Source organism: Leptosomus discolor, chromosome 2, assembly GCF_034619465.1.
Source record: "Leptosomus discolor isolate bLepDis1 chromosome 2, bLepDis1.hap2, whole genome shotgun sequence".
In the NCBI taxonomy this organism is placed as follows: domain Eukaryota; kingdom Metazoa; phylum Chordata; class Aves; order Leptosomiformes; family Leptosomidae; genus Leptosomus; species Leptosomus discolor.
This window is the reverse complement of record NC_141392.1, coordinates 45,326,325-45,349,943: the sequence shown is the minus strand read 5'-3', so window position 1 is coordinate 45,349,943 and position 23,619 is coordinate 45,326,325. Positions and strand designations below refer to the sequence as shown.

The window sequence follows — 23,619 nt, the reverse complement described above, 5'->3', positions numbered from 1 at the left end:
TAATTGTATTTGCTGAAGTGCAAAATATATTTTACCTTCTGAGGGCTGACTGCCTGTAGGTGCCTGGGTTCTTGCTAATTTGTATAGCCTGACTAGCCAACATGTTGAGCTGGAGAAAAGATAATTAGCAATATTAAGACTAGCATGAAATTTTGCAGAGTCCTTTTGGAAAAGAATTTCTGGAGAGGTTAGAGTGATTCAAAGAAATCTTTGACCATCTTTATGACCTTAAATTAAAAGGCCAGAGTGGGTTACTCATTTAATATAATTTTTTGGTTGCAATTTAGGGACTAAAATGTAATACTTGAAAGTTGAGCACAACAGCCACTGTGGGAGAACTTAAACCAGCTACTGTATAGTTTAGAAGCCTTAATGTTGCTGACTGGCTGTGACATATGTCTGATGGTCTGTGGATCATCCCTATTAGCCCTAAGGTATCCTGTTCACTTGTCTTATAGTTTGTCTCCTCAGATAAAAAAAGTTTGAACTGCTCCTACTTTTCATAATATGGGTGTTAGGTGATGTCAGTTATTTTCATGGAGCTTAGTCCCAGCATAAAGCCTAATTGTTCTCTGTTGTTTGTCTTGGATGGCTATATAAATGGATTATCCTGGGTCTTTTTCTTTTATCTAGCAGTGTTAAAATAAACCTTACTTTCAGGAAAAACTTGCGGCAATTCGAGTAACAAGTTTGAACTCTTTTGGTGCCTATGCACATGTTGAGTCTGGTTGCCTTGTTAGCTTGTGTAATGGTTTCCAGATGATCTCTTGTGACTGCTGACAATCCGCAGAGGGCAAGCTGGACACATGGCTCTCCTTGATGTTCAGGCTTTGCTTTGTGAGAAGAAATGAGAAAAAAGAAAATATTTGAGTTTTTTGTGGGGGGAGTGTGGGGTGGGGTGTCTGAACAGATGGTCAGCAGAGGACTGAGGTAATAGGCTGCAAACAGGCAGAGAGGAAAACCAGGTAAGAGAAAATCTGAAGAAAGTATAAACAGATTGCTCTCTCCCCCTTCACTTTCCCCTTCATTTCTTCCCAGTTGCTCAGTGAAGAAAGGAAGGGAAATAAGAATGGAAAGTGAAAGGAAACTTTCCTCATGGTGTTTGGAAAGGATATGATACTTTCACTGCTAAGGTACATTGATAAATTGTGTAATGTTCTACGTAAATGGTGACTTGGGTGGCTGCGGAGAAGCTAGCAAAACAGGAGAGTCCTATCCATGTGATGCTGTGGGAGAGTGAAACTCAACCCTTGCCTTGCCTGTAGGAAAATTCAGGAGCTTCTGTCCCCTGAGGTTGTTCTCAGTGTGGATCTCCAGCATCCTTGCTGTGCAGTCACTCTGGAGCTAAAATTTGTTCCAGCTCTTAACTCATTTTAAATAAAGTAAAACTTGTCTAATGAAGAAAACCTTTCTGGGGGAAGGTGGCTTATTTATGTCAGCAGAGAGATAGTTTGAGTTTAAGTGAGAATATTGCCATCCGGTACCAAGTGTGTGAAGAAGTAGGAATGGTTTTCTCCAGGTCTTCAGCCAATTTAAAGCTCCATCTGGTGCACCCCAAACTTTTGTAGCTTTTGAATCGTTTGCAGAAAAGTAACCAAACCTGTGACAGAGGGTCTGCACCCGGCCTGTGGTTACTGCAGTGGTATGTGGAGGCCTGGAGGCTGCTTCCAGACCTGTGGCTGGACAGGTGGGTGGTCTTGCACTAATCACTTTCCTCCCTACACTTTATATAGTCTCTTAAAGTGTTAAGGCAGGCCTGTTGTCATGTAACTTCAGTGCTCTGGTCACTGCTGGACCAACATTTTACCTACCAACCCTTTAATTCAGAAGCAGTACGCTTGCTTTGATACTACAGGATAAAACAATTTGTAAAATTTCAGCTGATTTTTTAAAAAAAGGTAGATTATTTACTGAAAGTATTTAAAACCTATTTTCTTCCTTCCCCCTGCTGTCTCCCACATGTAGTACAGGAGGAACCAGTGTGTGTCAGGCTCACCAGACATTACAGAAATCTGAAATGAGGTTAGAAAGTATTGTAATTCTCTTCAATTTAGGCAATTTAATCACCACAGAACTTGAAGGGTCACCTGCCTCTTTGGATGAAAAGTACCACATACAATGGAGAAGGTTCAGGAGGTAAATTCTGGGAATGTCTGTTTTTCAAATGTGCCTTAGGGTGGTTCCCCCCCGCTTTTCTGCTCTGCAAACCTTTTATGTCATGCCTAGAGAGACAGAATTGTAAGTTGTTATAGGCAGAGCTGCTGGCACCTCCTGTCATTTCCCTTTATAAGATCTAGTTTTCTGGTTTTTTTCTTTGTCAAAGTTCTGTTCATGCGGAGATTTTCTATACCTTTTATCTGCCCTGACAGATAACTTGAGGGCAGGATGTGGCTTCTTTATTAAAATCAATATTTTCTATATACTATGTATGTTTAGCTGTAATTTTTTACATCAAAGACAAGGTATCACTTGACTCATTGCATGCTCAAATTCATTGTGCATCAAGGCCTACAAATTAAGCCAGCTGTAAATATGTTGAGAGCCTTGTAGGCAGAGACATAAGCAGATGGCACACGTTCTTCGCCTGCTTCTGCTGTGTGTAAAATGCTGCTGTCTCTCCAAGTGAGCTGGTACTTGTCCTTTATGGGGTCTCCTAAAGAGAGGAAGCTGGTTGTCTTGGGTATTGCAGTGCCCACCCACTCCCAGCATGTCTAGAGGTTAGACCGTATGCTTCCTCCTGTTCAGGATGTACCCACATGTTTGAGAGAAAGTTAACAGTAGACCTTCTGTATCAACAACCCCAAAGGGAACTTCCTGAGGAAGATGAATTGTTCACTCTGTACTTTTCCTCTTCCTGTTTCACTGAAGCATAAGTGGGAAAATGCTATGCTGGCCTGTGTTCTGCCAGGTTTTTTTTTCTTTATTCATATATTTTTATTACTTCCTGTATTTTTACAAAGGTTGAGGGTATGAAGTGGCAGTATAGTATAAGATTTTAAATGTAAGAGAGAGCAAAGTATTTTAAGCCAATGATGTTCAAGCTAGAACCTTTGTTTCTGTGTATCAGAAGAGTTGTCCTATGGTATCAGAGCAGTTGACCATTTAGTGCTGGAGAGGCAGCTGAAGCTGATGGTGGAGATCATCATATAGACAAGATGCAGCATACTGTATCCCTCTGAAATGCAGATCCCTGAAAGCCCCCTGTCCTCTTGTGGGATGGTATTATGATGAGATCAGCATAACCAAATCACCCAGCAATTGCTGCAGACTCTCTTCTGTCCAGAGGGATTGAGGTTGTCTAGTAGCCCCGTATAGAGCAGCCCTGCTTCATTCATGTAACTCAGTCTCAGCAGAACTGCTGTGCTTGAACTACCTGCTGGTGGCATGTCACCACAAAACACAGCTTTGCATTTGTGTAGCAGGACAGTATCCTGTTCTCTAGGCCAGCTGTTTTCAGAAGGAGGAAAAAACCTTGTGGTTGAGTTGTAGAATCATCTCCAATTAGGTAGATAGTATCGTCAGCTCAATCAAGTAAGATTGGGTTATGTCTTTAAATATGTGACTTTAATTTCATAGGTGTTAATTACTAGTTTACCTTTATGTAGTCTTCCTAATCACAAAATAGCCAATCCATTTCAACTACTCTTAAATTTTGGCCACCTCATCTCTGGTGGCTGTATTTCCTCAGGCTAATTTTGTGCTGTTCAGCAGTGATATTTAGAGGATTAGCGCGCTCCTTAGAACACACCACAATTTCTGGAAAAGGCAGGTAGTAACTATGTATCTCTGTATTTACTTCTCTACTGGAAGACAGTTGTGAACCAGCATAGAATTTGGTTGATTGACTTATCCCTGAGTGTTAGCTTTTTTTGGAGTATTTGCACGTCTTTATCAAGGCATCTATTTTCCTCTCTAATCCTGGCCTTTTCTGTTCTTCCTACTTGAGTTCCCTGGGAATAATGCACTGGAGAGGGGCCATTGTTTTTTTTGCACAGAGCTTGTTCTTTGGATTTTTCCCCTGTCTGTCTGCAAGATGCGAAATGCCTTACCATTCTGTAATCCAAAATCTTGTTACCGGTCCTTGATAAATCATCTTGACATGTAGTTGAGCAGCTGAGATATTGTCTCTGAAGTTTGACTGGCTTTTCAAGTTAACCTTTAAATATATTGAAGCCATTCTGCACTTTTTCAGATCCCAACTTCACACATTAATGCAGCACATCTTCCACGACAGAAAAGATCAGATACTTTCAACTAGTCACATTCTGCTTTTGCTTTTTTCTTAGCGATAATAATAATTTCTGCATTTAAAAAATAGAATAGTGACAGGACAAACAACCTGTCAACCTTGTTCACACCTAATTTTGCCCTCAGAGTTTACCCCAGGTGGATCAGCGCATGTCCATGCAGTTACTTCTATTTTTATATCATTCTTAAGAGCCAAATCTCATCCTTGAGCCTTAAGTAAGGCAAAAATCTCATTGAAGCCAGTGGGATTTTTGCTCTGCCTGCCTAATGAAGTATTTGAGAAGGAATGTCATGCTTGCGGATCGGAGAGGCTAATTGTATAGTCTTCAGGTTTGTTCTGCAGGCAGATAATGTTTGGCAGTTCTTTTCATGCTGGGTCTGGATCTGCTAGCAGCCATTGCTGCTGTTACAACCTTTAATTTTGTGTAAAAAAAAATGTGTGTCACTATTCACCCCCACTCTCCACCTACATCCCCTAAAAAAAGAAAAGGAAAAAAAAAAAAAGCCTTTTAGAGTGGAAGGCAAAATACTTACTTTGGACTTTGTATCCCTGGAACGCAAGGTGTGGATCACTTGTCTGGTAGAGAACTACAGACCTGTAGGCTAGCACTTAGAAACTGCTGTGATAGTGGCTACCAATTTTTTGAGGCACCTAATTAAATTTTGAAAACTTATTCTTCTGAGGTGCCCAGCATCTACATCTGGAGTTTTCATATGGACACTGGGTTCAAGATGTCTCCAGTCAGATGCTCAGTTTTAGAAAGTTCTTGAAAATTTTAATCCTAGAATCCAAAGCGTATGTTGTAGTCCATAGGTCTTTTATAAGCTCAATTTGTGAGGACCAAGACTGAAGAATAAAATGATACACCTTCATGTGCAGGCTCAAATAATGTTTTTAAGTAGTAGAAATAACGTTACCTCAGTGGGGCTGCTTTCAGATGAGAAACTTACATGTGGTGTTATTTTAAAAGAACACTGTGTAGGTTAATTATTGGAAGATATTTATGCAGCTTATAAAATGGCAGATTTATTCTCTGTAACAACTGAAAGGCCACTGCAGGAGCTCATCGCTGCCCCTCAGCTCTGTCTGACCGGGACTGATTCCAAGACTGGACTTTGCTGCTGTAAGGAGAAAAAAACCCATATGGTAAAATAAGAGAAAGAAATGCTGAATCACTTTTCTTCAATTAAGGCTTCACAAAAAAGTCTATTTTTAATCTTAGCAAATACCCTGGTGTCTGATCTTCTGTGAGTATTTATACTTCTTTATTTTAATAACTCCCCTCAAGGCCAAGATGCGCTAAGCATGTAAATCCCCAGAGAACTGATGAAAAAAGCAATCCCATTCACTTAAATGTAAAAATAAACCATTTGGCATGTTTATGAAGAAAAGAATCTCATAAATTATTATTACTACTTCTTTTTCTTTGTCGTCTAGTACTTTCTGAACTAGATTGAAGGCACGCACAACTTCCTGTTTGTGTTTTTTTGCTTTGAAGTGATGGTGAATAGATTCATTAAATTTGAACAAAAAATCCGCTAATTTGTTGCTTGTCTTCTGTTTCAAATGGATGATCTAAATGGCTGAAAGTACTTGTTGCAGTGCTGCTTGCAGTTTGTTATGAGGAAAGTAACCTCCATTTAAGCAGTGTTTTCCTCCCAGCAAAATCTCCAGGTCACAGCTCTTTCAATTACATGCAGAAGAAGACAAGGAGACAAAGCTAGTCTGGGGAGCTTTCTCTTTCAGCAGCAAAGTTTGCATTTCTTTTAATGTAGTTAAAACATTTGACAGGAGAGAGTAGGGTTTAGTGATGTGAGGTGATTTCCAAATGAGTGTTAGCTTTTTACTGACCTACTTTTGACTAGTGGTGTATTCTTGTCCATTACTTTTTGTCATTGAATAATGCTGATATATTAAGCTGTGTGCTTCAAGGGCATTGTAAAATTGCATGTAGGGGCAGGACTGAACTGTGAAAGTGTGAATTACTCTATCAGATCATACACAATTAAAAAGTGACAAGCACAGCAGGAGAAATTGAAAGCAAGGTTTATCTTTCATGTAACATAAGAAGTCACTATATCAGTTAGAAACAAAGTGAGTGTGAAACAGATTCTTTACCTCTTCTCGTCCCTTTCCAAAAATTAATAGTATCTGCTGACTTCATTATCTGAAAGAATAAGTGCCTGAGTTGTAACAGCTCATGTTGAAGGATATTAGGACAACGGCAAGAGAAGGGGAAGTACAGCAGCCATACACCTTTAAACTATTTGCTATCAAAGCATGTGCTGAACCTCAGGTCAGTGCATTGGGGATTGACGGATAAGGAGTTTGGAAAAAGTGGTGGTAGTTTATATAAAGCTGTAGTGTGTCATTAAAAGAAGACTTGCAGTCTTTCAGACTCTCCGCAGTTCCACAGGAAGCATAGGCATAAAAGCATGGTATGGAAACAATGAACAGAATGGCTACAAGCTAGGGAAATTTATTTAGTCTCCAGCGCCATTGCAAAAATCCTTATATAACCTCTTGCATAACATTCACTAGCACTCTTCTAATGGTGAGATGAGTCTGTGAATCTATAAACAAATGCAGTTGCCTATGTACAATATAATCTTCCAGGATCCTGCTGGCTCAATATGTTGTGTTGCAGAACCTGTTCTGATGGTGAACCTGGATTAAAGATGTTATAGACAAAATTGTGATGCTTTCCAGAGTACTAGGGTTGTGGTGGGTTTTGTTTTTTTTGTTTGGTTTGGGTTTGTTTTTTTTCCTTGCTAATCCGATAAACTCTCTCATAAAACAAACAAACAAACAAAACCCAAAAGGAAATCAGCTTTGCAAAATGTGCCCTGAATTTGCTATTGGGATGCAGACTGCTTTGGTGATTTGACTGCTGTGTGAGCAGGTGAACACCACCTTCTGCAGACAGTTGATGTTACATTGATCCTGAGGCTTGCTGCTAATGGTATTACCTAAGTGGTTTCAGTTAGTGAACTCTTGTGTGTTTGCATGTGTGTGTGAACACAACTTTAGCACAGCTGATTTAGTTAATGCTGAGTTTTCAGATTAGGCTTTAGTGTGTGACATTCTACTTTGTGAAGAAATAAAAATACAAAAAGTAAGAGGAAAGTGAGAAATATGTGAAAAGCTTCATATGTGTAAGCTGTGCTTGGAGGCATTGTATTATAGGGAAAATAGAGGGAGATGGGTGGGCAACTTCACAGGGTACCTGATCCATGTAGCAAGCTTTGCCCGTAAAAAGTGATGCATCTTTGAGTGAAATACATATTTAATCAATGAACAATGAGTTAAAAGTTTAAGAGTGACCAGCTGATTATCAGACCTACTAGACTTGGAGTTGACAAGCACCTCTTAGTGAGGGGAAAACCAAGGTTATAATGTGAAAATGATTATTCTCTAAAAGCCTCCATTTTCCTCGAGGAGGTTTACCTTTTCACTCATTCATACACATGATGGAGTACCAAGGGTCATCAAAAAGAATGGCTTTACTATTGTGTGTTATGGTAAGTAGTTTATTGGAGTTTTTTGTGAGTCACTAAGTTGTAGGGACTCATATGCAGGCAATATCTAGGTCCCAAGTTTAAAAACAAACAGAAAACCCCAAAACATCAAACTACAAAAAACTTCCTCAAATCTCATAACAATCATGAGTGGTAATTCTTTCCATTTTGCAGTGTTTCAGTTTTGCCAGGAGAAATTTGATACAAGACTCATAACATTTTAAAGGACTCTTGTACATGGACTGAATAATTTGTTAGGCTTGCTTTCTTCTCCTGAAGGTAACGGGGAGGACCTAGGTGTGTGGGTTTCCTGTCCTTTTTTGTGTGGTGTTTTTTGGGGGTTTTCTGGGATTTTGGGGAGGATATTTTCATTGGTTGGGGTTTGGGTTTTTTTTTGTGTCAAGAGGAAACTTCTAGAAATTGTGCCTTTGTTAGTCTCACCATTTTTCTGGCACGACCAAGAGGTTAATGCATTAATTACTAGATACATTAATGTGATACAGATACAATAGACTTTCAAGAAAAAAGGGGAAAGACACCCACACTGTGATTTGAATGTGGAAATGATTAATAGAATTTTCATTTCTAACTGATATATGGAAGATTTATGGGTAAGAGATGAGCTGGTTAAAACAAAAAAACCCCAACAAACAAACCAACAAACTGTATAGTTATACCATTACCAAACTTTTATTTTGCAGTGACCAGTGTAAAAGAAAATGCTGAAAAGTACATGGAGATGCTGGAGGATAAACTACATAGGTAAGGTTGATAGCATGGAAACCTCTGAAAGCTTAAAATGCTTGTTAATGCAGATTGACATGCATAAGAGTGTTACGGAATGTTTTGGAACTTGCATTAGAATAATACCGAAAATAGTTCAAAGTGGGAAATCCCATATGCGTTATTGTTAAGATCTCTGTTCATGGCTATGTTCAGAAGCTTTGCCACAATCCTGCCAATGGATGCAGGTAAAAGAAAGAATTGCTGTGTGTAGAACTTCTTTGGAGCAGTGGTGGTACAGCCAGAGAAAAGAGAGTGTGCCTGTGCTTGGCGTGCATTGCTCCAGCTCTGCCTGCAGGTGCTGTAGTCTGTGGTGTGAGCTCTTGAACACTCAGAAGCCCTGAAGTATTGGGGATGTGGTAGGTGACTGAAACAATTACCGCCCTGTTCCTATGGAAAAAAAACAACTCTGAGCAGAGCCAAGAGATCCCTTACCAGAATTCTGGGCATTTTTAAAGTAATGACTCTATATAACAGTTTTGAAAGAATACCATTTTGGGGGATTGTGAAAAGCAAATATAAACCAAGACAACAATGGAGATATTTTAAGAACTGAATCCTCATGCAGAATATGCTTATTTTTGTCTTTCTTTTTTTTCTTTTTTAACCGAATGCTGGCATTTATATTTCCTTCTTTTGCTGTGTGAAGGGGGCTCTAGATCACCCTCAAGTTTTAGGCTGTTCCTTGAAATAAAGTTAGTAAATTTTGCTCTGCTGCTGTAATGGAATCTTCTATGATAGTGGACTTTGCCTTGTATATTTATGTCAGAAAAAGACTTCATAGGAAGTAATTGGAGTCTGTGACTTGATAAAATGCAGCCCACCAAATTAGCATCCCTTCCTTTTCTATTACTAAGCAGGTATAATAGATAAACTTGTTGCCCTCATTATTTTTTGTGGTATTGATAAAGAGAGGGTTCTACATCTTTAGGTTTGCTCACTCATACTTTTGAATACAGAAGTACTTATTTTGCATAACTCTTAAATTTAAAAGTAATTTAGAGAGATGAGTGAAAAATATGGAAACAGACCTTGAAGATCAAGCTATGTGTCTGTGTCCTGCCTAACCCCCGCTTAATAACATTTATACTCCATAGGGGATGCCCCCTCCCTGGCAGTGTCCAAGACCAGGCTGGTTGGGGCTTTGAGCAACCTGGTCTGGTGGAAGGTGTCCCTGCCCATGGCAGGGGGGTTGGAACTAGGTGATCTTTAAGGTCACTTCCAACCAAAACCATTCTATGATATACCCCAACCCATAAGTGTAAGAGAAGTCTTAAGAACTTTCTGTGGGTTATCTTTTTGAAAATCATACTCTTTGTTAAAAAATAAAATATGAGGTATAACAACATGTATTGATGCTTCTAGGCTGTATGGATTTAACTGACATACCAGGCTTCCAGAAAGAAGTAAATTTCTGTTTAACAATTAAATACTTGGAGAATCTGTGTAGACTTCTTTCTTCTTCCGAGAATTTATCAGCTAGGATTTGCAGTTGTGGCTTGTTTTAGTTTGTTTATGCCTTTCTGTATAATTTTTGAGTTGCCTACCTGGACTTTTCTGCACCAGTGTCTTAAATTGGAACACATTTTTGTGTGCCTTGATAGGTGTTGTTAATAAGCTTGCAGTGTGCTTTTTTCCCCTCTTCCTGCTATTTGTAGGAGAACTTTCCATGCTGAACTGCTGGTATTCATCCTGCTTCTGTGGGGAGTATCATTTCAGGGGAGGTATTAAAAGTTAAAGCCTCTTTTTGGCACTGCTTTGTATTTTGAAAGCATTTTTTAATGAACAGTCATTGATCATTTCAAACATCCTTTAGCAGATTTAAGAGTTGTCGAATATTGTAATATAATTCGTTGCTTTTGTATGCAAGGGTTGACTTCCTCAGTACCACATAGACCTGGGCCTGTGTCAGTCTAGGTTCTCTATTGCAACCATGCTACAGGCTTCAAAGCTTTGCTGTTGAGACAAGCATTCTTCCCAACCTATCAGCACATGCTTTGATAGCAGATAGTTTAAAGGTATATGGCTGCTGTACTTCCCCTTCTCTTGTCATTGTCTTAATATCCTTCAGTGTGAGCTGTTACAACCCAGGGGCTTATTCTTTCAGATGATGAAGTCCAAGTGTATTGTTTCAGTCTTACTGGTGCATTTAACATGCTCTTCAGAGCCTGCAGTTAGCTTCTCTGTCTCTAACAGACTGTTGTGGTGTTGTCAAGCTTCTAAAATTTCCCTTCCTGCCCTTAAGAATTAAAAAAAAACCCCAAAACCCAACAAAAAAGCCACAACAGCAAAACCACTTAAAAATCACCATCTAAATCCAACAAAAAACTCCCCCCCTAAAACCCACTGCAGTGCTGGCCAAGCCCCCAGATGGTGAAGATTCAGTCCTGAACCAGTGACAGTTTTGCAATATGTACAAATGGTATTATTCTAAAAATAGTTTATCACAAGTAATTAAGAGCTTTCCTTTAATATTGGTGGGAAGAGAAAATCTTTAATGGTTTTACCAGAAAGATATTCTTAAGATACTACATCTTTAAAATCTTTTTTCTTTTATGCTAATAAAGTGGTTATAGGTGCCTGTTTTTTAAAGGTTCTTTGGACTTTAAGTAATTAACTCCACCTGCTTTACAGCTTCAGTAATTAAAAAAAATAAGCAAGAGCCTAAGAGGCACTTTTTTTCCCCTCTTCCCTCTTAAAGACTTAAACTTAAGAGACTGTTTCTCTTTTTTTTAGGTCTTCATATAGATGCTCAGATTACTTTTTATATCTTATAACCTAAAGAAGGGCTCTCTGAGGAAAGTTTAAAGTTTGTTTTACATTTGCATTGTAGACAGAAGTAAAATTTGCTTCTGGCTTATGGATGCAATTTTTGGATGCCTTTGAAACCAGTAGAGGATCAAGACTGTGCAGCATGAATTAAAATAAACTTCTAAAGTTTTTATCCAGATGAAACATATCATTTTACTAGCTAATATTTCAAATAGAAACAACCTAGATTCAAAATGCTTCAATTTAAGGTATAGCTTCAAAATAAGGTAGAACTGTTAGAAATGTAATTTTTGACCACTGTTATAGTAGAAGAGAGTTAATGAAGAAAACTCAGACCAAAACAGCTTTAATGAAGATTAAAGTTAAAGTATTAATTTTATAAATTAAAATGGTCGTGTGTCGTTGTTCCCCCCCCCCCCCCCCCCCCCCTTTCTCTTTTATTTATTTTCTTAAGAGAAGTTTGGAAATATTCCTCTCGTGATTTTGTTGTTTTGTTTTGTTCTTTTTTTGGGGGGGGGAGAGAACCCAACTTACTCACTGGAGTCTCTTGTTGGTTTGTTGTTTTTTGTTTTGTTTTGGTTTTTTTTTTGGAAAAAAACAAATGCAATGATTTTGACTGCAGCCTACAAAATGTATCTGTTCTCAAGCAGCTTAATAGAATGTTAATCTGTTTGATTAAGAACAATACTCTTTTAATAGCTTTGCACTTATAGAAAACAAAGGGAAAATATGCATTGACAAAAAAGAAATTATGTTCGGTATCTAATAATTTCACCCCGAAGATGACTAACCACCCATTAAATATATAGGTTACAAGACATTGTTTTTTCGTTTTTCCTTATTCTGAGCAGTGGATTGACAGTTGTTGAGGACAGTATCCTTCAAGAAAAGAATAAGTAAATAGCATGTTTAATGATCCTGCAGGCTGTCTCTTTTCCAGTCACCAGTATACATCAAGCCAGTCCTAGAGTTTGAACATTCAATCCTTAGCTGCTCTTTTGAGATTGTAAATACCATTGCTGTCACTTCCATGGTAGACAAATGCTTACCTTTTGGCTTAGCTTTTGTTAGTAAACAGGAGATGTGCGAAAGTGGTCAGTTAGGATAATGAAACTGTGTTCAGTGAAGACATCTGTCTGTATGAATATCTGAAGTGCAAGAAGTTTTGCTTAGGTAACTTCAGCTCATTATGAGCCATTGAAGAGGGATTGTACAGAAGTTTACAATAGTCTGATCTAGCTCATTGAAAGTCAGCTGAGCATCTTCTCGTGGGACCCTTGTTCTTCCACAGAAAGTGTGTTTCTTCATCTCACTTCTTTCCACTCCAAGTGAAGGTTCTTCTGGGGCTTTTTATCATTACTATGACTAAAGTGGGCTTCAACAATCCAACTCTTTCAAGAACCACCAAGTTCTGCCATAAGTGAGCTTAAGTCATGTAAATGGTTGAGGGTCATGAATTGAGCCCAGGATAGAGTGCTATAAAGCCATAAGAGCAGAAGGTTTGGGTTGGGATTTCATGCTTAAATGCTGTCTCCTAAGTAAATACTTAAATAGAAGTGGACAGATTTTGCAAAGTGTGTGGAGTACCAATAAACCCCTTTGAAATCAATGGAGATGGAGGGAGAGTACCAAGTTACATTTGTTTAGGTACTGAGATGTGGGAATCCAAGTCTAGATTTGGGGTTTGTAAGTACTCACTTGTTTTTGAAGACAGCAAAAAGATCATATGCCTTTTAAATGGCTAAGAAAGCTTTGATATGTATTTCTGCATGAATTCATCTTCTGAGTTATTTCTAGCTTTTACATATCTCAATGAAAGTCATGTGACATAAGCAATTGTGCATCTGTCACATTTTATATGCGCCCTGTATCTCATTAAATCTCTGCCCTAGCTTCAGTCTATTTCCTTTCCATTGCAGAGGGGGGGTTGTGAGACTGCATGTGTGTAGAAAGATTGATCTGTGTGAGAACTGTATTTGATAGCTGAAGAAATGAAAACAAATGTGTGGAACAAGGTAAAATTAAAAAAAAAAAAAAAAAAATTATCTTTCAGATCCTTGCCCTTGCAGAAGCTAGTAGATGTTCCCCAGTAAATAGTTATCTTATAAAGGGCTGTGCAAAACCACAAATTCCGTTACGTCACTGAAACATGCAGCAAGAGGCTTTCATTCTTTCAGCTCAGTCTTACTTTTAGAGACACTACTGTGCTATTCTTGCAGTAGCAGAGGGAAATAAGCCATTTTTTGTTTTAAACAATAAACTTTTCTTTCTATAATTTTTCTTTTTTAGTATTTATTTATAACAAAGAAAACTAAGATTGAATAAATGGTGCAAATCAGCTTCATAAGATTTAGGATAAAATAACAATGCTTTTATTTTTCAAGTGTCCATCTGCTAGGTATTGATGGAAACATATTTGGAATACATTGCCCTTGTGAAACTTATTAGAAACTGGTGATCTGCGAAAGTTTGCACTCTTAAGCAGATGGAGTAAATGTGGTGGAATTGTTAGAAGAGAGTGTCGTCTGAAGATTTTGCTTTCGTATGCTGTGAATGATTTGACATTTGCCCTAAGAACTGTTTTTTTTTTTGGCATAGCAAATATTTCCTGAGTAGTGTTGCATGTTAACATGAAAGTTAAGCCTGAACCATAGCCTGAGCAATTAATGATACAGATGATATTCAGTGACCATCGTTCATCCTTCTGCCAGCACTCAGAAGGTAAGAGTCAGACCTGTCATGGAGAATTGAACCCCCAAGGCAGCAGAAACCCCAGAAGGACCTACCCTCATCACTAATTAAGCAATTAATTAGGCATTTAAACATTTCTCAACTGTAATGAATTTCTGTAGTGAGATGAGGTCCTTGCATCCAACTGGAGCTTTTTAGCCTCCCACACCCACCAGAACCCTGTTTGAAGTCTGAGACTCTGCTGTTGAAGAGCAGGCTGTGGTATGTGAGCCTACAAGTACAAGCTTGCAAATATTGAACACTTTAATGACCCTCTGTGGCTTATCTTCTGTAAGGGTAAGATTTCATCTTGGGCGGTTTGTGTCCTGTATGTCATTGTGTCTGCTAGAGGAGAACTGCTGTGCTAAGGCTGCTGAATAAGGCTTTCCAGAACCTTTTCCCTCCTACATGCAGCAGCGCAGGTATGCTTGGGAGTGCCAGATGGTCTGCGGTAATTTTGTGTAACCTGTGACCTGCCTCAGTTGCACTGAGGGCTGTTTCAGCTGCTGGTAGTATCTTAGGAGTGCACAGATGGGACTGAAATGCCATCTTTGCCTAGCTCGCCTCAAGACTATGTGTTTTTTACTGTGCTTCCAAGAGAGCACGCAGCTACGTTCCTTGCTGGATAATTATCTGATCTTACTTTGCTTACCAACGGTTCTGCTGCAGGAGTGTTAAATGCAGGTTAGACAAAATACTGGATCCTTCTAGTGACTCATTTAGTCCCTTTCTTCTTCCCAGCTGGTCTAAGTAATACACAGCTGTGAGAACATTAGCTCTGAAATTGTGAGCAGCAGACATTTCATATGCAGTGATGCATTCCTTTATGTCTCATGGCCCACACGGTGATGGCTTCTAAATCCCTTATCATAACTGCCTCAGGCTGGAAGCAATTTTTTTTGTACTAGCCGATGTAAAGATGACATTTCTTGAGCTGAGGGAATTTAATGTGATTGCATTGTTCTCCAGGCCTCAAAAGATTATGCTGTGACTTCCATTCATCACAAAAATGGGGCTTTTTAGTGGCATTTTCTAATTCTCAGATAGGACTCATGAAATTATTTTGGAGGAATAATATTGTTCAAGAATAACTGGTGACAATTACACAGAGGTGTTTTATTGAGCTATTTTCTATGCTATTCTGCAAGAATGGGGAAATGAATAAGTACGTCTGCTAGCAAGATGTAATATTGCAACGACTGTGCTTTGCTATTGTTGAATGATACAGCACCTGGTAACTTTGCAAATGTATGCGAAACCTTTCTTCTTTAATTGACTCTCTTTCGCTGTTTGTCTTATTTCATTTTCTGTTCAACAATGTTTGTTTTCACATTAATGGTGGCTTTTTTCAACTCATGGATGCACAGTACAGGAAATGTTGTGGAGTCTTACTCTGGTGTAAGGTGTGCTCACCTGCATGGCTCCTTGTTCGCTGAGGTGTGAAGGGGCTTGTCTGTGATTAGGGCAACTTGCATTTACTGAAGAAGCAGAAAGCGAACCCAAGGAGTGTATTAGTTGATATCATATATTTGTGATTATTTTTTTTGAGGCTTTCAATCAAATAGCACTTGACTAGTTCAGAACCAATGTGACCGCAACCTGTTTGCTCAGACTGCTAATGCATGCATGCATTCTTTATCAGAAACTTGTGGTTTTCTCATGCAGGCAGAGTTTTTAATGCATTTCAACATGTCATCTTCTCTGAGCTCCATCCCTTCAGACAAGATGGCCAAAGCCCTGAGGGTCCCATGCCATAAGAGGACAAGTCAGGATTAATTGCCACCACATTGCCACCACATTGCATTCCAGTTTATGTGAACATGAACAGTCTTAAAACAGTTGATCTTTTCTCTTATTATTTGTCCTGTTAGCTTACATACCACGTGTCTTGAGTCTCCTTTATAGCATACTACGTTTCAGAAATGTTTTTGGGAGCAGAGCTGGGTATGAACGCTCTGAATAGCATGGCACACTGAAGGGACAGTGTTTCATATGGCTGATGGTCTTAAAGCTGATCTAAGATGGTCTTAGAGCATGTCAAAAGTGCTGTGTGTCCTTGCGGATGCATAGCGCACTCTCATCTGGTTACTATTTCTCTACTGTTCCTGTCTGTATTGGGATATTTCTTCTTTTTAATATAACTGATTATATAGGGGTGTTTGCCTGTGACTTCAAGCTGTTGCTTATGAGTGATCCCTGAAGAAGTGCCCTTGGATGGCAGTGAAATCACTTGTGTTGCTTGCGCTTGCAACAATGGGCTACAGGACTAGGCCTGGTGTGATTTTTCTTAAATACTGAAAATTAGGAACAAGGTTAGAAGTTGATGCCACTGGATATAGTAAATAACTTATCAGATTTGCAAAACTGGAAGAAAGTTTTGCACGCTTCTGTGACATCTGAAGCCATTCTGCCTCAACCATGGTTTGCTGTCCTTTAGAGTAAAACAGACTCTTTTGAACATGCTGTGTAGTTTTATCATACTGATGGCTTCCCAAGAAGCCTTCAACCACCACTGCCAACAAAAAACTTGTCTGGTTTCAGGAATGTTGAAAAAGCATTGCAGTGTCACCAAACCCATGTGAGGACGATCAAACAGTTTGCTTTGGAGAATCAGTTCTTGTTGTGAACAATACATTTTCTTTGTTTCAGTTACCTTATTCTTCAGTCTACGTGAGAGACTGTCATGAAAACAGGATTATTGTTTCTAAAAAGACTCACTTTTTCCTGTTATTGTTTTCCAGCCTGAAAAGAGAAACTTATGTCATAGCACTTTGCTGTGGAAAGGTTATGATATCATGAATTGAAGGATTATCACTTCAGCTGTCTAACTGGTAACAAGAACATAGGAACTTGTGAATAAAAATACCATTTTTGAATAGATTTCTATACGGGAGGGAAAAATTGGCAAGATCCCACTGATCTTTTGTTTTGATAGTATTGTGGTGAGGGAAGTTTACTTGCCCAAATATTTGTGAATAAAAGGAGCTGTGAATAATGAAAAGAAAACTGCTAAGTGTGCTAGTTAATAAATTACAGGTGATTATTTGGTTGCTGCATTGGCCCAGCCTTATTTGGGAGATACATCCTCTTTTTCAGTAGTTTGGAAATGTAATTTCCACAATGGTGACTCGAGTTAACAAAGAAGAAAAAATGACTATTTCTTTCTTTTCCTCTGCTTTAAGTTAAATGTTTGTGTGCTTTCTTGTTTGCTGTTCTTTTAATTATTCTTTCTTGAAGTTGGCGTTCTTAGAGAGGGGGCTTCTTGCTTCTCCTCCTGGTCTTTCCTTTATTGTGGCTTCTCTGTCTCCCTTCTTTCCACTTGTCTCATTTCAGCTTTGTAAATTTTATTCTTACCTTTCTTTTGTTTCCAGTTTTATTCCTTAGCACACCTATTTGTGTGTATCTCCTCTCTGTATATCATGGGAGGGCTGGAGTTAGGTAGTAGGAATATAAGAAAGCACTTGATTCACAGAAAACCTATTCTTGCCTTTAAAACATGGTAGATTATTTTTCAAGATATCTTAGACTGCATGACCACAATGCAGGTTCTCACTCAATGTTCTTATTGTCTTCACAATCACTTGCAATATATTTAAAAATGTCTGTGATGTCCTGACAGTATAGTATCTTGGAAGGTCTTAGTAAATTTAAATTTAAATAATCTCACCAGAAATTTTATGGTATTGCTTCATGGTAATGGATTAGCCTGGATTAACTGGGTCTGGAGGAAAGGGGAGAATCTTTTCTATTCCTTTTGTTTCTGGATGTGGAAAGTGTAGCCAATGCCCACAGGGGGTGGAAGCTGAAATCATCTCTCTGGAAGTGCAGTAGATCAGAGTTTGTAATCATGTCTCTGCAGCATAATGCACATTTCATCTTCAGGGTGATCTGGTGCCATGTGCTAGTGGATATCCTTTGACAGACAAACTCCTGTCTCGGGCCAGGATGCAACTCTTGGTTCCCAGCCTGTAACTTGCATCTTGCAGCACTGGCTGAACTAATACTTACACCCATCTATAGATGAAATGCACATTGCACAAGCAGTAAAAATGGAGGAGGGCGAAGAATGCAATCTGCTTCTTCCACCAAGTGAGAAAATGTAAACAAACCAACCAACCAACCCTGTTGCTTCTGTTGCCCCCACAAGATAGGAGATAATTGCATTGATGTCTTTTGTGGCAGTAGCAAGGATCTTCTGAGTCTGCAGTGATAAAATGAATGCTTGCTGCAAGGCAAGGAGGACTTTGTTTTAATTCCCGAGGAACAATCTGCTGGCTGAAGTGTGGAGGGAGATTTTTGCACAAAGGGAGGAATGTGATGGGGGGAGGCTTTTGGGTCCAACAGTTGTCTGGGAGAAGGGGACATAATACAAAATGTACTTTTCCACTTTAAGTCCTAGTAGAGACTTAGTATTGCACTAATGTATATTTGGTATATATTGTGCCCTGAACATTTTTTTATGACTGTTTGGCTTCTGTATGAGATGGTAAGAAGTGAAGAAGGACACAAGAATTACAAGCATAGCAATTGTTGTCTTTTTTTCTTTTTTTGGCATTTTGCCTGTTCAGGGATGCTGGGTCACAAATACTGATTTCTTTTTTTCCTTTTTAATTGGGAGGTAAGGGAACTGCGGCACGTGACTGTGCTGTTTTATAAGAAGTAGGGGAAAGCACTGTTCTTTTTAAATCTAGTCTCAGCATTGAAACTAGATAGTTCTAGAAAAAAAAAAAAAGAGGTCAGATTTGGAGCTAGTTTCCAGTTTCTCTTAAAGCTTTAGAAAAAGTGAAGCATATGATCACACAGCCTTTAGTAACTCTCTGTCCATATTAATTCAGGCTTCATCCAGGCTAGGGCTTTTTCAAAGTTACTGAATTAACTTCAGTAGTTAGTGTGCAGCATTGGCAAAGACAAGGTGACAGGGGATTTTGCCGCTTATTCAGGGAAAAGCTTGCCTGCCTCCCCCTGCTTCCCTCCAGGCTCTTTGTCTTCCATTCATTTTATACTTAGCATAGCAAAAATCATCAGAGGGCAAGGCTGGGTCTCCCCTTCTAAAAACAGAAAGTATTGTCCTTGCTTAAAAAGAAAATGTGCTGAAAGTTCACAGCTTCTCTAGCAGGTTAGTAATTGTGGATTTTGTTAGGATCATTTCTTATTCTGTATGCCTTTTTCTTACACTACATTGTTCCTGTGCTGGTCAGTCATGCCTGCAAAGCTAGGGTTCAATACTTTGCTGAAACTCATTAATGTCACGGTAGTCCTCTCCACTGCAAACTCTTGCCTCATCAAGAATAAGTAATTCTACATCACTTTGCTGCTGAGATATCCCTATTTTGGAGCAGGAGTAATGTTTTCCTCCCCCCCTACTTGTGCTTTTCCCTGTTTTCTCATCTCTTTCTATTTGATTGAGTTACATGAATTTTATTAAGAGTTTTAAATTCACATTCGTAAATTTTTTTTGTTTCTTAACCAGTGATACTTGTGAATACAGAGAGGATCCCATTTTGTGAATGATGAATGTCTAACATGGCTGACATCAGTCATACTGGCTTCCTCTTCACTAAGAGTAGGCTGCATGGCTTTTTGACCTGGAAGCCTGTACAATTTTTCTTGTAGATATCTATGGTAATGTATGTTTGCATTAATGAAGGGGAGGCTGATACAATGAGTTTCGGTCATTTGCTTTTCATAGTTTTCCATTTCCTGTGCAAAATGCTTTGTGAGATAGAAATATCTCATAGCTCCGTTGCGCTTCAGAGTGTTGAGCCACTGGCCTCACCCTATGGTTTTCAGAGGTTATTTGAAGATAAGGTCTGAGATCATCAACATGAGGTTGCATTTGCAGTGTGCTGGAGCTGCTGAGGAGTTACCTTTGGATACTCTGTCAAGCTAAAGGACAGTGGTTTCATTGTCCCATCCAGATAATAGAGAAAATGAACAACAGGAGGTGTTAGCGTTATGTGCAGATATTTAGTAAGAGCATAGTGTCAGGAGAGAGGCGCTCTAGGGACTGAGTTTGGGAAAATTTGATAAAAAGACATCTGCTTAAGCAGAAGATTGTTTCCAGTAGTTTTGTGGGACTTTTCCATGTCTTTTATTTTTACTGAGAAAAAGGGGAGTGCATCATGGCTGTAAACTCTTCAAAGTGCTCCTCTTTGCCCATCAGCATCACCTGTGCCTTGCCTGGCTCTGCCCTACTGTTGCTGTGTCTCTGAGCTGATTTCATGCAAACCTCAACCTTGGTCATGGAGATAATGACAGTGAGGGGAGGGAGGGATGTGCAAAAGCTGTTTGTCACCTCTGTGTCCATGGCATTAAGCTTTTGCTCTACCAGGTCCCCTTGGTGTCTGCACGTAGGTGAATACACATGGTGAGAAAGACCTGATCCCTTCTGGACTTGGCAAGAAAATTGTTCAGAGGTGGATGTGTATTTTCCTGCTGCCACTGTTTTTGAGTGTACCCCTGAGGAAACTTCAAACCAGTTTGTGCATTTCTCAGAAGCTTTGTCATCTCTCTTGAGCAGGATTGCTATCAACAGTAGTAATGGGTGTAGAACAATCAAGGAAGATGAGGATGGACATCTGACATCATCTGCCTACTGTCCAGCAGTGCTGCTAAATCCTCTTGTCCTCTGGACAATACTTTGCACAAAGTCCTGACTGGCCAATTAGATACAAGCATCATGATAATTAAACAAGTAGAAAATAAATGAAGTATCACCACCTCCATAGCACGAGTATGAAGATGTAGGATAGCTCTATATTGCATGCAGCTGGGACAGTCTTTCCCTCTAGCATTTGGAAGCATTCATTACTTAATGTACTTACTGCTGGGAACGTGCTCTGCCGGTTTGGGAAGACACACAGGCCCCAGCACTTTAAAGTGTGCTGTCAGCAGCAGCGCAGGGTTCTTTGAAGCTAACAGGGTCCAACCAGGGAGGATCTGGGGACCCTGCTCTTGCTGGTTTTGAGCCAGAACAGGATTTGGCTCCTGACCTTATTTGGTCCTGCAACAACAGTGGGTCCTATCATGCCCTCGGACGTTTCAGAGGAACTCCGTAAGCATGCAGCTATTGACATCAGTATTTGGCCAGCACTCTCATTTTTCCAGGTGTGTCTTCCTGGTTACAAAGGTTGAATTTCAAGATAGGTTTCCACATGATGACAATGTATCATCTTTTCCAATTGTATCTCTTCTAAAAGGGCATTTCTTTGTCCTGTTGTTTTTAATTGTTATGGATGCTTAACTCCTGCTTGGTCAGTAATACACAGGATGATTCACATTCCCAAATTCACTTGACACTGAAAGTCTAAATCTATTATCCTTTCAGAGAGGGGAATATATTATAAACTGTTGAGGTTTGTATTGGAGAACAGAGGTGAATAAAAATGATAGGAGAATTGTAAAGTCCTTCTATATGCTTCCTAGCACTTATGGTCAGAGTCTGTAATAAACAGTAAGAGATCAGGCTCATTATGCTAATTGCTTTGCAGTAAGAATGGATTCTTCTCTTGGTGTAAATAGCCATTGCTGGTATAGCAGCAGTACTGATTTGTGGCAGCTGAGAATGTGGCCTCAATGCAAATGCTGCGCTTTCTTCCTGGCGTCCTTTTGGAAACAAATGTATTTTCTTGGATTAGAACTGACTGTGACTTTGAAAGCCACCGAATTGCTTCAGTTTCAGTGGAAGTCACTAGAAGTTGAATCATGAATGTATTTAGGGTTATGCAGCACCTCAACTGTTTGAACAGAGCTTAGATGAATACATAGATCCTGAAAGCATGCTTTCCAAAATCAGGGCCTAATTCCTGCCTCTCCTTTTACTCTGATTTGGGAATCAAATAGTAAATAGTGCAAGAAAATTATCTCATTCCAGCAATTCCCATCTAGTCAAAAAAACCCCCAACTCTTCAATGACATTGTGGGGCTTTGCTGTTATTGAGCCAAAGGCAAGCAGGATACAGACTGAGTTATCAGAGTTAGTACCAAACTTGAAGGTGCTTTATCAGATTATGAATGAGGTGAATGATAAACTAGGGTTGAGAAGCTGTCTTTATGTGGTCTGCTTAATAAGAAGAATTCCCTGGTAGCTTTCTTCTCATCTATCAAAGTTAAGTATTTTACTCTTTGAATAGATTATTTATAATAGATGTTTCAATGGAGGTAGGGGCAAAGGACCATTACTCTATTCCTTTTTTTAAAGAGAAATAAATAGCCCTGAAAGCAGGTAGTAAATTTTTACATTATAGATTAGGTAATATAGTAAAAATAAACTGTACAGTAAATGTAGGGACAAAATTGAGTAGTAAATTCTTACTACAAGGTGCCTTCCTTCTTCCCTTGTAAATTACTTAATTTCCTGTGTTCAACATGTCGATCCTATTCCCGCATCCACCTTGCATTAAGAATCAAAGTGAAAACCATCAGCTGCAGCAGTCTATCATTTTGTGCTTCCAGTGGAGATAATTTAAGTATAACATGGTGTTGTTGAATATTGATAGAGAGATGACAGGCTGTGATTAAAGTTTTGTGCCGGGTAAAATAAATGGCTGGACGATCGAAGAGAAAATGACAAAAATATTGTTTGGTATTGTGTGGTATCTTGTTTTTTAATAGCACTAATCAAATGTCCATTATTGGTTTTAAGCACTAGAAAAATTGTTCTTCCTCCTTGTTTTGAATGGGCCTTTCAGGAAAGAAAATTAGACATAAAGTGCATATATTTCATATAAAATACAAGGTGATAGTTCTGTCTTTAAGATGCTGATACCAGTTTTTTTTTTTCTATGGGCGAGGGAAAGATGCCATGATTCTTAGCAGATTGCTTTTAGATTTCAGTTTAGATTCTAATCTTTCAGTATCCTGGATGCATTAGGTAATATTTTATTGAGTGGGAGAATTTGTGGATAACGAGCATAGCTGGGAGGCTTCATTTTTTTTTTTAAAACATTTGGTAGAAAATATCGTCGGATATTTATGTTTTTCTGTTTACTGAGATCACTTTGACGGGCCATGTATTTTTACATGGATGTTATTTCTTATTTGTTGCTGTTAGCCTCTTTCTGTAAAAAAAATTCTAAATGTCTTAATGGGAAGGAATTTTTTAAGAAATATTTTATAAAGTTAATTCATTTGAAAAGTCTAAGAAAATTCCTTAGGAATTTTAGAATCCATCCGTCATAATAGAATGCATTTATCCATTTTTTTAATTATACAATTTATAGAATTGGTCATGTAACCTCATTATGCATATGTACAAAATGCCCTAAACTGATTTAAAACATTAATGTGAGAATGTAATGACTCTTCACATAAGAAATATTTTGTCACATTACATATAATTTAGATTTTCTTTGGGGAAGCAGGGATAGTAGAATTTATGGGAGAGGGTACAACTTACGTCTGGTTCATCACTTTGTTACCATACAGTTACTGCTCTAAAACATAATGCTCGTTCAACCAAAATCTGCAGAACTAGAGAGTAAAATGGAATTCTGGAAGGAGATCAGATATGCTGGTCAAACTTGCATTTGGTCCCGAGCAGTGGTTTCCTTCCAGCCTTCCCTCCTA

At 38.8% G+C, this 23,619-nt stretch overlaps 1 protein-coding gene across 1 annotated transcript in view; it reads left to right on the top strand.

Annotated features, from left to right (window-relative positions):
- Positions 1–23,619, top strand: part of DISC1 (DISC1 scaffold protein) — a 182,008-nt gene that overhangs the window by 127,710 nt on the left and 30,679 nt on the right. Inside the window, exon 10 of the mRNA XM_086460403.1 lies at positions 8,469–8,529. Coding sequence (XP_086316529.1) covers positions 8,469–8,529 — 61 coding nt within the window. The remainder of the gene's footprint in view (positions 1–8,468; positions 8,530–23,619) is intronic.